This window comes from Monomorium pharaonis, chromosome 8 (assembly GCF_013373865.1).
Source record: "Monomorium pharaonis isolate MP-MQ-018 chromosome 8, ASM1337386v2, whole genome shotgun sequence".
Lineage (NCBI taxonomy): Eukaryota > Metazoa > Arthropoda > Insecta > Hymenoptera > Formicidae > Monomorium > Monomorium pharaonis.
The window spans coordinates 23,430,623-23,443,179 of NC_050474.1; the positions used below are offsets into that span (position 1 = coordinate 23,430,623).

At 38.8% G+C, this 12,557-nt stretch overlaps 1 protein-coding gene across 2 annotated transcripts in view; it reads right to left on the bottom strand.

The window, feature by feature from the left end:
- Positions 1-269: 269 nt before the first annotated feature.
- The window catches only part of LOC105834405 (protein dead ringer homolog), a 107,550-nt gene continuing 95,262 nt past the window's right edge, over positions 270-12,557 (bottom strand). For both annotated transcript variants that reach the window (XM_012676858.3, XM_012676857.3), the window contains exons 5-9: positions 5,902-6,085; positions 3,562-3,875; positions 1,378-1,654; positions 1,119-1,306; positions 270-1,017 (exon numbers count right to left, since the gene is read on the bottom strand). In XM_012676858.3, the coding sequence (XP_012532312.1) occupies positions 860-1,017; positions 1,119-1,306; positions 1,378-1,654; positions 3,562-3,875; positions 5,902-6,085 (1,121 nt within the window). In that variant the 3' untranslated portion in view covers positions 270-859. The remainder of the gene's footprint in view (positions 1,018-1,118; positions 1,307-1,377; positions 1,655-3,561; positions 3,876-5,901; positions 6,086-12,557) is intronic.

Here is a 12,557-nt window from a genome sequence, read left to right on the forward strand (position 1 = left end):
CACTAATATTAATTACTAACACTAACTGTACAATGCCCTCTGATCTGACAAATCTTATAGCTCTATCTCCAATATCACTGTTCGCCAATTTTCTCCTTGCCTTGTTCAGGATTCATTTCTCTCGCGTAAAAATCTACTTTATGCTACATTCAGATATTCATACAATTATGAATTTTTATCTATAATAAAAGTTGGAGTATATGCAATTCAGTTATGTCAATCTTACATTTGTTAATTATATATACACCTAATTATGGCGTATTCCTTTGTTTTTGTTACGTTGTAAATTTCTATGTGAAAAAGTTAGTTAGCGAATTACATGTATTATCATAAAACTCCGATTTTCAATAAAACTTGCAATTTGCATTGAAATTCTAATCTTTCAGTAAAATTCAGAGTTTTATGGACGTATATATTTTTTATACATATATGTAGAACTATTTGGAACTATTAATTTTCGAACGTAATAACTCTGCTTTTTAAATACATTTGAAATATTCATCAAATAGATATTATAGATATTCGAGCAACATGTGAAATTCTAGGAAAGGTCGCGACATTATAAAATGTTTCCAATCATAATTGAAAAAAGAATCGTTAATAAAAAATTATTCTAATAAAAGAAATTAACAATCCTCTTATAATAGAATTTTGTAAAGGAATACATCAACTGAATGTGATAAAAAATTTTAATGTATAAATACTGGAAAATTCGTCTTTTTATTTCCTCTTCTTTCAATTCATACTAGATGTTTATAATGTCTAGTCCTAACTGTCTTACATGTATTTGAAAAGCGGAATTATTAATTAGACTCTCCAAGGCTGGTTCGTTTCGTGTAAAATCGTGCCTTCAAAACATTCACGAATCGCTATTCTGTCGAGATCGTGTCACATTATTATTATTGGGACTCGATGAGTTACTACTGTCTTCATCATTAACTTGTTTAACTGGAAGGACGCCTTCATACAACATACCGTCAATGTCTATACTAATTGCTAGTTGTCTTCGTCCATTATCTGAAAAAAAGGAAAATTTTTATTTTAATAGAAAATAAAAGCAATTTTATCTCATTACAGCATCTATATCATAATAACTAGAGTCTAAACTGTAGACTCACCTTTAGTGCTAACCATTTGTCTAATACGCAAGGAATGTATCGTGTTATTTCCTTCTTCGTCGGATAACGACATCCTTTTTATTCTTTTAGTAGGTGTCGGAGGTGAGTGTACAATCTCTTGATTTTTCTTCACATCCACTCCTGTTGGTGGTGATCTACTAGTGGTTGGAGAAGACACTGGATCCGATCTAATCAAAAAACTTTATCAGTAAACTATGTTATGTTGCCTACCCATTAAAGTCCAGAAACTCTTATGTACCTGTGTCCAGAGTTTGCGAGATCTAAGGCTTCTCTTTGTGGTTCCGGACTATTCAACGGTGCTGATGGCGAATGAGACGACGCTGGAGAAAAAGATGGCTGAACCATCCCTGGATACTGGATATTATTGGTTTGATTGTATACTTGATTCCAAAAATGTAATCCGGATTTAAATCCTTCCGTCGCTGTCGGTGGCGGTGTCGATGTGCTACTTTGGATCATCGGATTATTAGCAATTGTATTTCTGTCTCTGATTAGCCTCGCCATATACTCTGAAACTATATGTACTCGGTATTAGGAATGGAGCATAATAATAAAATTAGAAAGATAGACATTCAGAGTAACTTCTAAGAGTTAAGCTTGATAGTTTGCTATTTTGAATTATAACGAAGAAATAATTATCAGAAATGTTCAATAATTCCAAATGTGTATATATAACTATCAATTATACATACATACGTAATATTTACATATATATGTATATATATATGTATACGTGTGGGTGTGTTGCACTGTTAAAACATATGTATAAAATTATATTTTTATAAATATTATTATTACATATATTCATTAATTTTTTATAACGTATTCAGAAATAACTTTTATAATATTAGTAATAATTTGTAATAATATTTTAAACACTAAATGATATACATTAAAAACTTTTAACTATCTTAAAATAATCATAAGAACAAGCGTCACGCATTAACTTGAGAAAACAGCTATGAAATTAGAAATAGGAAATATTATAGGTATGAACACTGACACATTTCAAGCCTAAAATTACAAATCCTGGACAGTAGTAGTCCGTAAAAGATCACGAATGAGTCACTGTGTGAAGCCTCATTAATCTCCGAACTCTACAAATTACTTTTGAAAATATATGAAATCGAAACTAATGTTATCTTTTAGAGTGAAATTTAAAATAATGTACAAAGGCGACGATAGCGCAAACATTACAATAATTTATTGAACGTCTGACATTGATAAATATGTCTGATTATCTGAAATGTCATGGATTATTTGACTTTGATTATTGAGTATTATTCTGAAATATATGCACATTATAAAACAATCGAATTTTACAGTCAAATTTTTCTTTCATTGATAACTCATCGTTTGCTAAATCAAAGCAGCGAAGATTCGCTTATTGGCACTGTTCCACCTGAACATCTGTATAAGCTATAAAACGATTAAGAACTTATTTGTTTAAGTCCGATGTTTTCTTGCGAAGCGTAAAATTCGATAGACGAAGAAACGATTACGGCGATACGTGCATCAATATTTATTAAAATCACATCAATAAACGAGTTTATCTATAAATATGCGTTTTGTTAAAATGCAATATCTATAATGGATCGTCAAACAATTAAAAAAATAATTTCTTGCTTACATATGAAACAATAATTGTTAAATATACAATATATGAATTTTAATTTAATACTAGTTGGTAGTTGTGAAACAATATAATCTTCGAAGAATTTTACTATAATTGTAGTAAAATTCAAAGGCCCATGTTGTTCCACGATTATCATGATTTTGATAAATTTTAAGAGAACATTCTCTCCATATAGTAATATTGTTAGAGTATATCTACCGAATACCTGATCGTCACACGAGAATACAATCAAACGAGAGCTACGAGTGCGATCGAAGCGCGACATTACTCAGATCGCTGTCGAGCGCAGCGACGAGATGGAAAGAGAGAAGGAAAGGGTAGGGAAATAGAGGAATGCTCGTTAGCGAGAGCCATCCGTTAACGCCTGTCTTCCGGAGGATCGTACAATCAATTATGCCTCCTTCGCTCTCGCATCATCATCTCCGGGGAGGCCCGAAGCACTACCTACCGATTTAAAATAAACCCGTGTGCGCCCTACCCTTCCTCCCGTTTCCTTTCTCCGTTTTTTCCATCTCGTTCCCTGATATCTTCTCTACTGTCAGGAAGTTTCTCATTTTTGCTCTTTCTTATGCTCCTTTTATATTTCTATTTTTAATACATCATTAATGATATCGTGAATTATATCTTTCACTTGGAAAATTGTCTCGTAAACAATCGGAGTTATTAATTTTACATCACAGTTATTAATTTTATATACAGCTGCAACAACGCGATCGCAAATCACGATGTCTACCGACACCGCAAAACGTATATATGGAACTATTCATAAGAAACAAAAAGACTTACATGCTGCTTGTTGAGTAGGTCCCAGGTTTGGTGGAAGATGTTGCGGATGATGTTGCGAAGCGTGCGGATGTCCGTTGACGACATGATGTTGCGGTTCATTCGCAGCCACCGCCATTTGGGCGATGGAGAGCGGCAGCGGCATTTGATTCGACAACGAATTGTGCTGGCTACGCGGTAGATTGTCGTTGTTAGAAGAGAAAGCGTAATTGTTCCTGCGGCTCTCGCGACGATTCGTCTCGATTGCTGTCTGGAGTTGTTCTTGCGTTGATAATCCTTCCTTCTCTTTCTCGTATGGATATAGATATTTCATATACCTATCGATAAATTATTCGTGTTTGAGTGTATATCTTTTTTCATAAGGTACAGAGAAATGTAAAAACTACAATTAAAATATTCATGAATATCATAATGCGAAATTAAATACGTTTTTTATGCACGGAAAAATGTATTAACAGCATTAATTAAAGATGTAAGAAACAAGATTTTTTTTACGTTAAATTGAATAAAATTTTATTTTTTTGTTCGAATCCGAATCGAATTGGTAAAACATAACTTTTAATTAATTATATAATCATTATTATGTTAAATTTTAATATATAGATAGTAAAGATTTTTATATAAAAAAGTGATAGTTTGAATATAAACTTAATATATAATATAAACATTAAATGTATGATTTATAATTAAGATTGTCACAGTATACATGTGAGTCGTGTTTGAAATTCTTAGATTCGAAATTTTCGAATAGTTCACATTGGAATTATGGAGATATAAATTAAATCGGATATCTACCCGATTCAATTTGACGAATCATATTTAAATAATTCGCACATATCTAGTATTAACAGCAATCTAATTGCGTACGTTCTAATGTTATTTATTTCGTTAATACTATTATGAAATGATGAGTTTATTTTCAATTAAATTGCTACTGATTAATGCTGTTAATCTTGTTGAACATTGATTAATGCTGTACATTTTTTTCGTGTAGATATAAGATGAAAAAAAAAAACGTTTATTTTCAATTTTTTCTCTTTATAAATAAAAAAAACTAATTGCAGATCATATTAAAATAAATATCTGTTCACATTTTTTACTGTACGATGAATGTATAAGTAATATAATTAGCTCGTGTTTGTAGAAACAGAGCTGAAGAGAGACAGTTGTAGATCGCGGTTCAAGTTAATCGACGCCGATTCTCGCCAGATGAATGCTGTCGCGAGATGATTTTGTTCGGGTCGGCCGTATTTTCGTATTTTCTCGTCTATCTCGCGTACATATCGCCGAGGAAAGATAGCCGGTTGCCGGAATGATGGATGCGCGACCGCGGCGAGGCGAGGCGAGGCGACGCGACACGACGCCGACGTTCCGTCGTGCACAAAGCGCGCGCGTTGCGCGGAGTTATTTTCATGAGCACACCCCTAGCATCGCGCCCGTGTAATTCATATTAGCCCGCACTTATAATGTGTCGACGTTCTCCATCCCTCTTCTCCCGCGGCCCGGCCGCGCGTGCTTTTCACGTCCTTCTCTTTTCCATTCTCGCGCGACTTGCCCTTCTCCGTCGCGCGTTCGACCAGCGAGAGATGAGCGGCGGATGCCTCGCGCCGTCCGACGAATCTCGCCGACGAATCTCTATTTAGAGACCTCTCGCGTCCTCTCCCGTGTCCCGTCTCCGCGGAGAGACGAGACATCGCAGATAAATCTTCGTCGCCGCGCTGGATATGCTCGGTATTATATAAACGAATATATATCGTGCCAACGGTTCCAGGTTGTCACAACCCGCCCCGCGAGGTGAGGGATCGCGCGGGAGATCCGACGTAGACGACACGTCGGCTTAAGACGCGATGCACCTGTATGTCACGCCTCTAGCTCGTCACCTATGTTGTTTTATCTCCACGCCACGACAGTGAGCGCGTAATAACATCGCACCGCGTGACGTTTCGGCTTTCTCGATCATGAAATTCGATTCGTCCTGACCAATATACTATGTACTAAAATCTAATTGAACCTTAATGCAGATCGAACCTTCGATTCGATCAATCGCGGAGGTATTTACTAAAGGAAACACGAGTGCTAACGTGACTGAACGATGCAAATACGCGTGAACGATCGGTCGGTTATCAAGCGCGTATCTTGTCCGGTGCGGATAGCTTTATCGAACACGATGATCTTGACGAGACGACTCGCGTAAAAGTCACGACGCTCTTAATCATCGCCACAGATTTCACACTCGGATGACTCTTCGCCGGCTGAGACTTATTGTATGCGAATTACGACGGGCATTATGTTTTCTATAGGTAAGACGGGGGTCCCGGATGAGATATTTCACGATCTACTTACTGAGTTCGTAAAGTAAACGCGGCGGAAGTGATGCTCGCTGGCAGTCGAAGACCCTTGATAATTTCCTGCCACAGTTTCTTGTTGATCACTTCGACGAGGCCACCTCGCATCACAACCAACTTGTAGAGCTCGTACAGATCCAATACGGATTTTGCCATGATAGGCAGTCGGCTGATGGGTGTTCCTGTAAACATAAAAAATTATATTAATCCACTTAAAAAAATTTGTTTTTTCAATTTACGCAATTCGTGAAATGCATTAGAAACATATAAAATAATCTTGAAGTATTGTATTGGTATTGCATATATTTATTAATAATTTATATAATACGGGAGATTTTAATATTAAAGAATTTCCCAAGACCAACTGGGAATTTTGTAAAATCAATAAACGACTGACATGGACGAACCGTAGGTGACGCAAACCATCCTACATATATTGCGTGATCAATCAAGGTAGATTTTGCGATCACCTTAATGTATGACTAGCGTAAAATCGCTGTATTTTACGAGGTTTGTCCAGAGATATCCAGCGTTAACAAGAGCAATAATGAATTCGCAACAATCACGCGAGTGGCGTAGTCTTTTACGACCTTCCTTAGGGTGTATCGCATCAGATATAAGAAATAAAGACGGAGAGATAGAAAACAGCGGATTAAGAGTAAAAAACGAATGCTCAAACTGGAAACTCCGAATCGAAACGATTGTATTAAAAATCAATTGACGCTCGTAGACAGCTCTTTTATCAACTCTTGCGATAAAACGACGATGCAAATGATATTCGTATTTGTAAATTCTGACAGAAATTGGCAACAAGTTTTGCTTCTGATAATATCTGTTCAACAAAATAGACTTTATTCGACTTTACAAATTGAATAGTTTTTTAGAGAAAAATGCGCGTCTATAAAATATAGAAAAATGTCGATTCGATTTGTGAATGATGTAAACTTATAAAATATTTGAAATTAGTAATATTTGCTTAATTCTCATATATACGAAAAACTAATTAATAATATTTTTCTATATACATAGAATTTTATTTTCAGTAAATATTACATAATATTACTTGTTTCGAGTAAATGATAATTGTATTTCAAAATTATTATGAAGAAAATATTCTTCATCCAAAGATAACTGATATTTAAAGAAGAAAACTAAAAAATTAAATAATCTTTTTTTTCTTAGCACGAAAATATTCTTGTACGTGTATAACGTAGCGGTGCTACGCGTTCGGAGTTAGCGTCTACACGTGAAAGCCGATAACACGTAATATTGTGAGAAATAATATGCCTCGTCAAGCGACATTCAGACAGATACGGAGAAATTCTTCGGTTAATTCATACGCGTATTACTGCCACCTACTGTGGTAGCCAGGCCATCGAATTTTACGAGGTTGCCTGAGCCACGAGTTAACGGAGTGTTAACAAGAGCAGTGCTCGCGACTATCGTGCGTTTAAACTACGTAAACGTAAATGCACCTTTACGATCTTTCGAGTTGGTGTAATCTGGAGGTTTTAAAGTCGCGCATAAGTACACCGAGCGACGTGTCTGAAACGAGTAGAAACAATTGAAAATCCTTCGTTTCGACTGCAGAACCAGAGTAACACTCTAAACATTAAAAGCGTGTGATATCTGCGTGACTGTAGAGATAAAGAGAAATTTTTTAATATATAATTTTCGACTCCTCGGCATATTTAATTTATCATGCATGTGCTCATTGCACATCGATAATTCAACAAATTCCTATAATATATTTTGATATATTATCTCTAAATCTCGTAGAATAAAACGTCATCGTAAAAGAGTGGAAATTGTGCTTGTGCAATTTCCAAGTGACTCTTCTTCACTCTCTATGAGATTTAGAGAGTTTGATTTTTGTGTCTCGTACAGGCGCGCGACTCCGAGGCTCGAAATTCTCTGGTGACTCGACTCGCCGCGCGCGGTGGCCGTCGCTTTCCACGGAGCCGGCAAATTTTACGAGTTTGTCCAAAGGTTCGAGTTAACGGGGCGTTAACAAGGGCAATATTCGCGACTATCGCGCGTGCGGAGCGCCCGCTTTTGCGGCTCTTTACGAGCTCGCGAACGATTCTGTACGAGATGCCTCGGTACAGGGGAACACTCGTTACACAAACGCGCAAGGCAACACAGACAGACAAACAGACAGACAGACAGACAGACAGGCGCAGGATACAGACAATGAGGAGGAGAAGCGCGCGTTCGCAACGCGGCGCGGCGCGGCGCGGCGCGGTGCCGTATCGCAGGATCGTTTATCCGCCATCGAGGACGATGAAGGGGGCTGCCGCCATTTCTGACCGACGAGAGGAGGCAATAAAACCGCGCCGTCCGGGGTAGGGGAACCAGCAATTTCGGGCTATCGAGCGTGCTCCCTTCGGGTTTATTATTGGCCCTGCAATTATTGTTGATATACGCGCAACCCGGCAACCCGCGCTTAATGTTCCTATGTAGGGCGCGGCGATAAAAGCTGCACACACAACATGGCGACCGATAGCCGTTTCCCCGCGTCCCTTGTATCGCGCGAGACTCCACCGAGGTGAAAATGCAATCGATGGCGGCAGAGATGCGCGTCGGGTACCCATCTTCCTTTCGCTAGAACGCTTCGTCAAGTTTCTCGCAATACGGTATTCTGATCAAGCTTTCTCGAATTATCTCATGTTCTCTACAATTTCACAAATATATAAAAATATACATGATAAATTAATCCTTATTAACCCTATTAACTCCAAGTAAGCTTCGCGGAAATTGATTTTAAAATTAAATAAAACGTTATGTGTATTAAGTTATCACCATGATAGATACTTATTAGCATCAAATTATTAAATTATTAAATTGATTAATATTATTCTGGACTACTACTATTCTGGTTCACAATCGAGAGTAACGACGTGCGGTTTGAAAAACGAGAAAATGTAAATAAAATCATATAAAAAATATTGAGAACTAAGCTCCTGCTACGATAATTCGTTCCTCTCTCAACTTTAATTGTATTAATCTACATATTCAAATGAGATTAATAATTCATTTTTAATGCATCGATTTAAATAATATATGTATACGTAATACCATTAAAGTAATTAAGGGTTGAACTTTGCTTGCTCATTTGCGTTTATAAAATAGTCTCGGATAAGGATAAGAGAAAGACATGTCAAAATCACGTCTTACTTCACTTATCGAATCTTCATAAGATCGTAAAGAGGCAGAAGAGAATTTGTAAATTTATCGTTCATCCTTCTTACGCGATATAATATTCTTCGACAAGAGATTGACGAGAAAGGAAGAGACGATACAAAACAGCGGGAGTGAGTGGTCAGGAAGATAAAATAGTGAGAGAAAGGAGAGGATAGCGAGAAAAAGAGAAAACGGGGAATAAGAGAAAGGAAGAGGGACGGACAAAGAGAGCGAAGGGGAGAAAGAGAGAAACAGAGAGGAGGAAGGGAACGTTTCAGGATGCGATTACGACTTTTCTTGGTAGGGCGTCCAATCAGCAGTTATTTTTATAACGGCCGCCGTCGCGCCGTGCCGCACCATGCCGCGGACTCGTCCAAGTAGTGGTGGCGAAGTAGCACCGCGACGAGCAACAGTGGCCATCGCATGTGTTGCCTTCAACGAGCCAAAGTAGCCATTCGCTTCGCGTACGGACATTACGCGGTATCGCCGCGCGTTCCCTGCGGAAAAAAGCGTGCGAGAGATCTTATGATAAAAATCACGCACGGTGTGCAATCAACCGTCCGATCAACCCTCGTTTCTCGCGAACGACAGCAATGAGAATACTTAGTACTTTTTCGCGGTATCACTAGGAAATTTAACGAAAATGCAACAATGTGTTGTTCAGGACCAAGCGACTTGTTTCAGTTTGACCCTGGAGTGTGCTACCATGGATAAATTTTCATCCAAATGCCGATTCAAATTCAGTACAGTTTTTGTTATTAAAATTTTTATAGTTTAAAATAATAAGATATTCTTTACAATAAAGTTGGTTCAGTTATTTAGATATTTATGTATAAAGGAAAACAAAGTAAAACAATTCTTAATTGATCAATTTTAGTTGAATGATGAAAGCGGTAACATTATGAGCGATAACACAATTGTAATATTCTTAAAAAAATTCAAGAAGTCTGTCTCGAGCGAATACGTATCTTGGTACCATATTTGTCGAGTATATCCTGACGAAGGTGTAGTGGGGATAATTGACATAAGAAACAAAATGTTTCATTTTATGGGTTATTGCGAGGGGGGGGGGGCGAGTAGAGAAACGCGGCGGGGTTGAGGGAGTGTTCGATCTAATAACGATCGGTTACGTTGGAGGCTTTCATTAACGCACGCATACACCCCCGTCCGGCCGATGTGCTGGCCGGTCTCCCCGCGCTCAAAGGGAGTTTCAGACGCGCGAAACGACTTTTCCCGGAATCTCGCGTGACGGCTACGGAATTTATCGAATTTAAGCTGTCCCGGGGTATATACCCCTGGGAGATGGCGCTTCTGAGAGGGGAGTGGAAGAGAGATTTTTGCCAGTCATTCGGCTGTTTCCGTTGAAATAAGGATTAACTTAGGTTCCCCGGCAACCTTTCCTTTCCTTTTCTTGGGCTTAAAAAATTTTATTGGTAGAAGATTAAAGAAAGAAAATTAAAGATTTGGAAGACAAAATCCTAAAATCGATCGATACATACTTATATTCCCAAAACCTGCTTTTCATATTTTTTGAAAGTGAATGAGGTACCTTTCAGCGGGTGCTTTACGAGCTAATTTGCGGCTTTGCGGTTCACGCTGTCGTACGTCTTCTCCTCCATGGCATGGTGATCAAGCGGTAATCCACCACAGCTAGCAAGATATCTTTTGTAAAATCTACATCCGCATCTCGTTTCCGAAAAGAGTAAGGATCTTTTACGACGTAAAGTTCGAAAAACGAAACGCAAAACTTTCCCGGTGCGGGAAGAGAACGAGGTCGGAGAAGGCGAGGGGAAAGGGGAGATGATTTCTAGAGCCGGGAGAGTCTCGCGCGGGTTAACTTTGTTAACGCTTGGCATTATCAGGCCGGCAAAAGAGATTGGCATTGCGAGGAATAGCTGGGAGGGGGTGGAGTTTCATATGAAATACACGTGACATTTACTGCCTTCACCGGCTGGGCCCCTGCAAAGACGCAAACGCATTATAAATAGATCTCCTCCCTGTTTACCCCCCTCCTCCTCCCCCCTCTCTCTTTCTGACTCTCTTCACCCTTCTTTTTTTTCTTCGCATCACTTGGAGTTCTCACTCTCCGGCTCTCCGGTCGAGAGGTTCGAAAGATTAAGAAAGGTCCTGGGAGGAAAAGAGGGAGCACGGTACGGCCGCAGCCGCTGCATAGACCGCTACAATCTGGTTTATAATCTTGTTAGGATTTCGCGGAAATATTGGCGTAATTTACGATCCGTCTTAGTGAAGTTAACTGTCGGAGAGTGCCGCAATGAAACGATGAAGGCGTACGGAGGGTTGTGCGCTCAACGGCTGTGCTTTTGTAGCAATGCTTATGGATCTCGTCGTTGCATTTCTCTGTGTGTCCTTTCTTTCTTTCCTCCCCCCCGTTCTCCACCTGTTCACTCTCTCTTTCTCTCTCTTCAATCGTCTTTTAGCCGTATATTCTCTCTTTTCCGATTATTCCTCCTTCAAAGTTCCTTCGTGAGTGTCGTGTTGGTCAGTTCTGTTTTTAAAATCTTCAGACGCGAGTTGCGCGATTTGAGTACGCGACAGTCATCGACTCGGCTTTTGAATCAACGCACAAACGCACGAGATATGTAAACAAGTTGCAAATTATCAACGACAAATTTTTATAGATATGCAGCCTTGCAAGGTGCTGCGGAACGGACGTTTGTGTTTCTCCGCACGTTAGAAACACGATACATCACCAGTCAGAGGCAACACGGTCGGTGGCGGGTTCCGTTCGCTATCGAGGCATCGAAATCTCTACCAAGGATCCATAGTTAACGATCCCCCTCCTCCCCCAAGAGCCACTTGTTGCTGGACGAATCAAATAATTGTATTTCCGTCAGTCGACGAGGCATCCCTGGGGCGTCGACTGAAAGTTACGGGCGTGGAGCAAAATAGAGAAGCGCTTCGTGGGTGGTATCGTTGGTGCCTCTCCCAGTGTCTCCTCCTCGAGCGACATAATCCCCCAAAAACAAGATGGATCGAATGTAGAATAATCGAGATCGGTGGCAGATTATACTCGCTATAGGCGTATCGGATGCATAAGAAAGTGCACTGGTCTCTCGATTCACGCGGTACTTTTTATACGCTACCTTAATTTTAATATATCTTCAAAAAGTATATCGTTTCTATGATATTTATTGAAATTATTCTACACAGTTGCGAATGGTCCGAATGTAGACGTAGGATACGAAAGTTTATTTTACGCTACAAATTCACTAAATATTACAATATTAAGAAAAAAAATCTCTACTGGAAGTGAAAACCGCCTTACCAGTGATTTTTATTTATTTGTATTTATTATATTTTAATTGCTTTGCTGCGGTTAACTGCTTTGTGAAGCTACGACAATACTACATATTTTGTTCTTACGTTATATTTCTATTTGTATCATCAAACACCACTTACACGATTCTCAAGCGCGTAAGAAAAACCACGTGGAACATATACTCTGCGTGA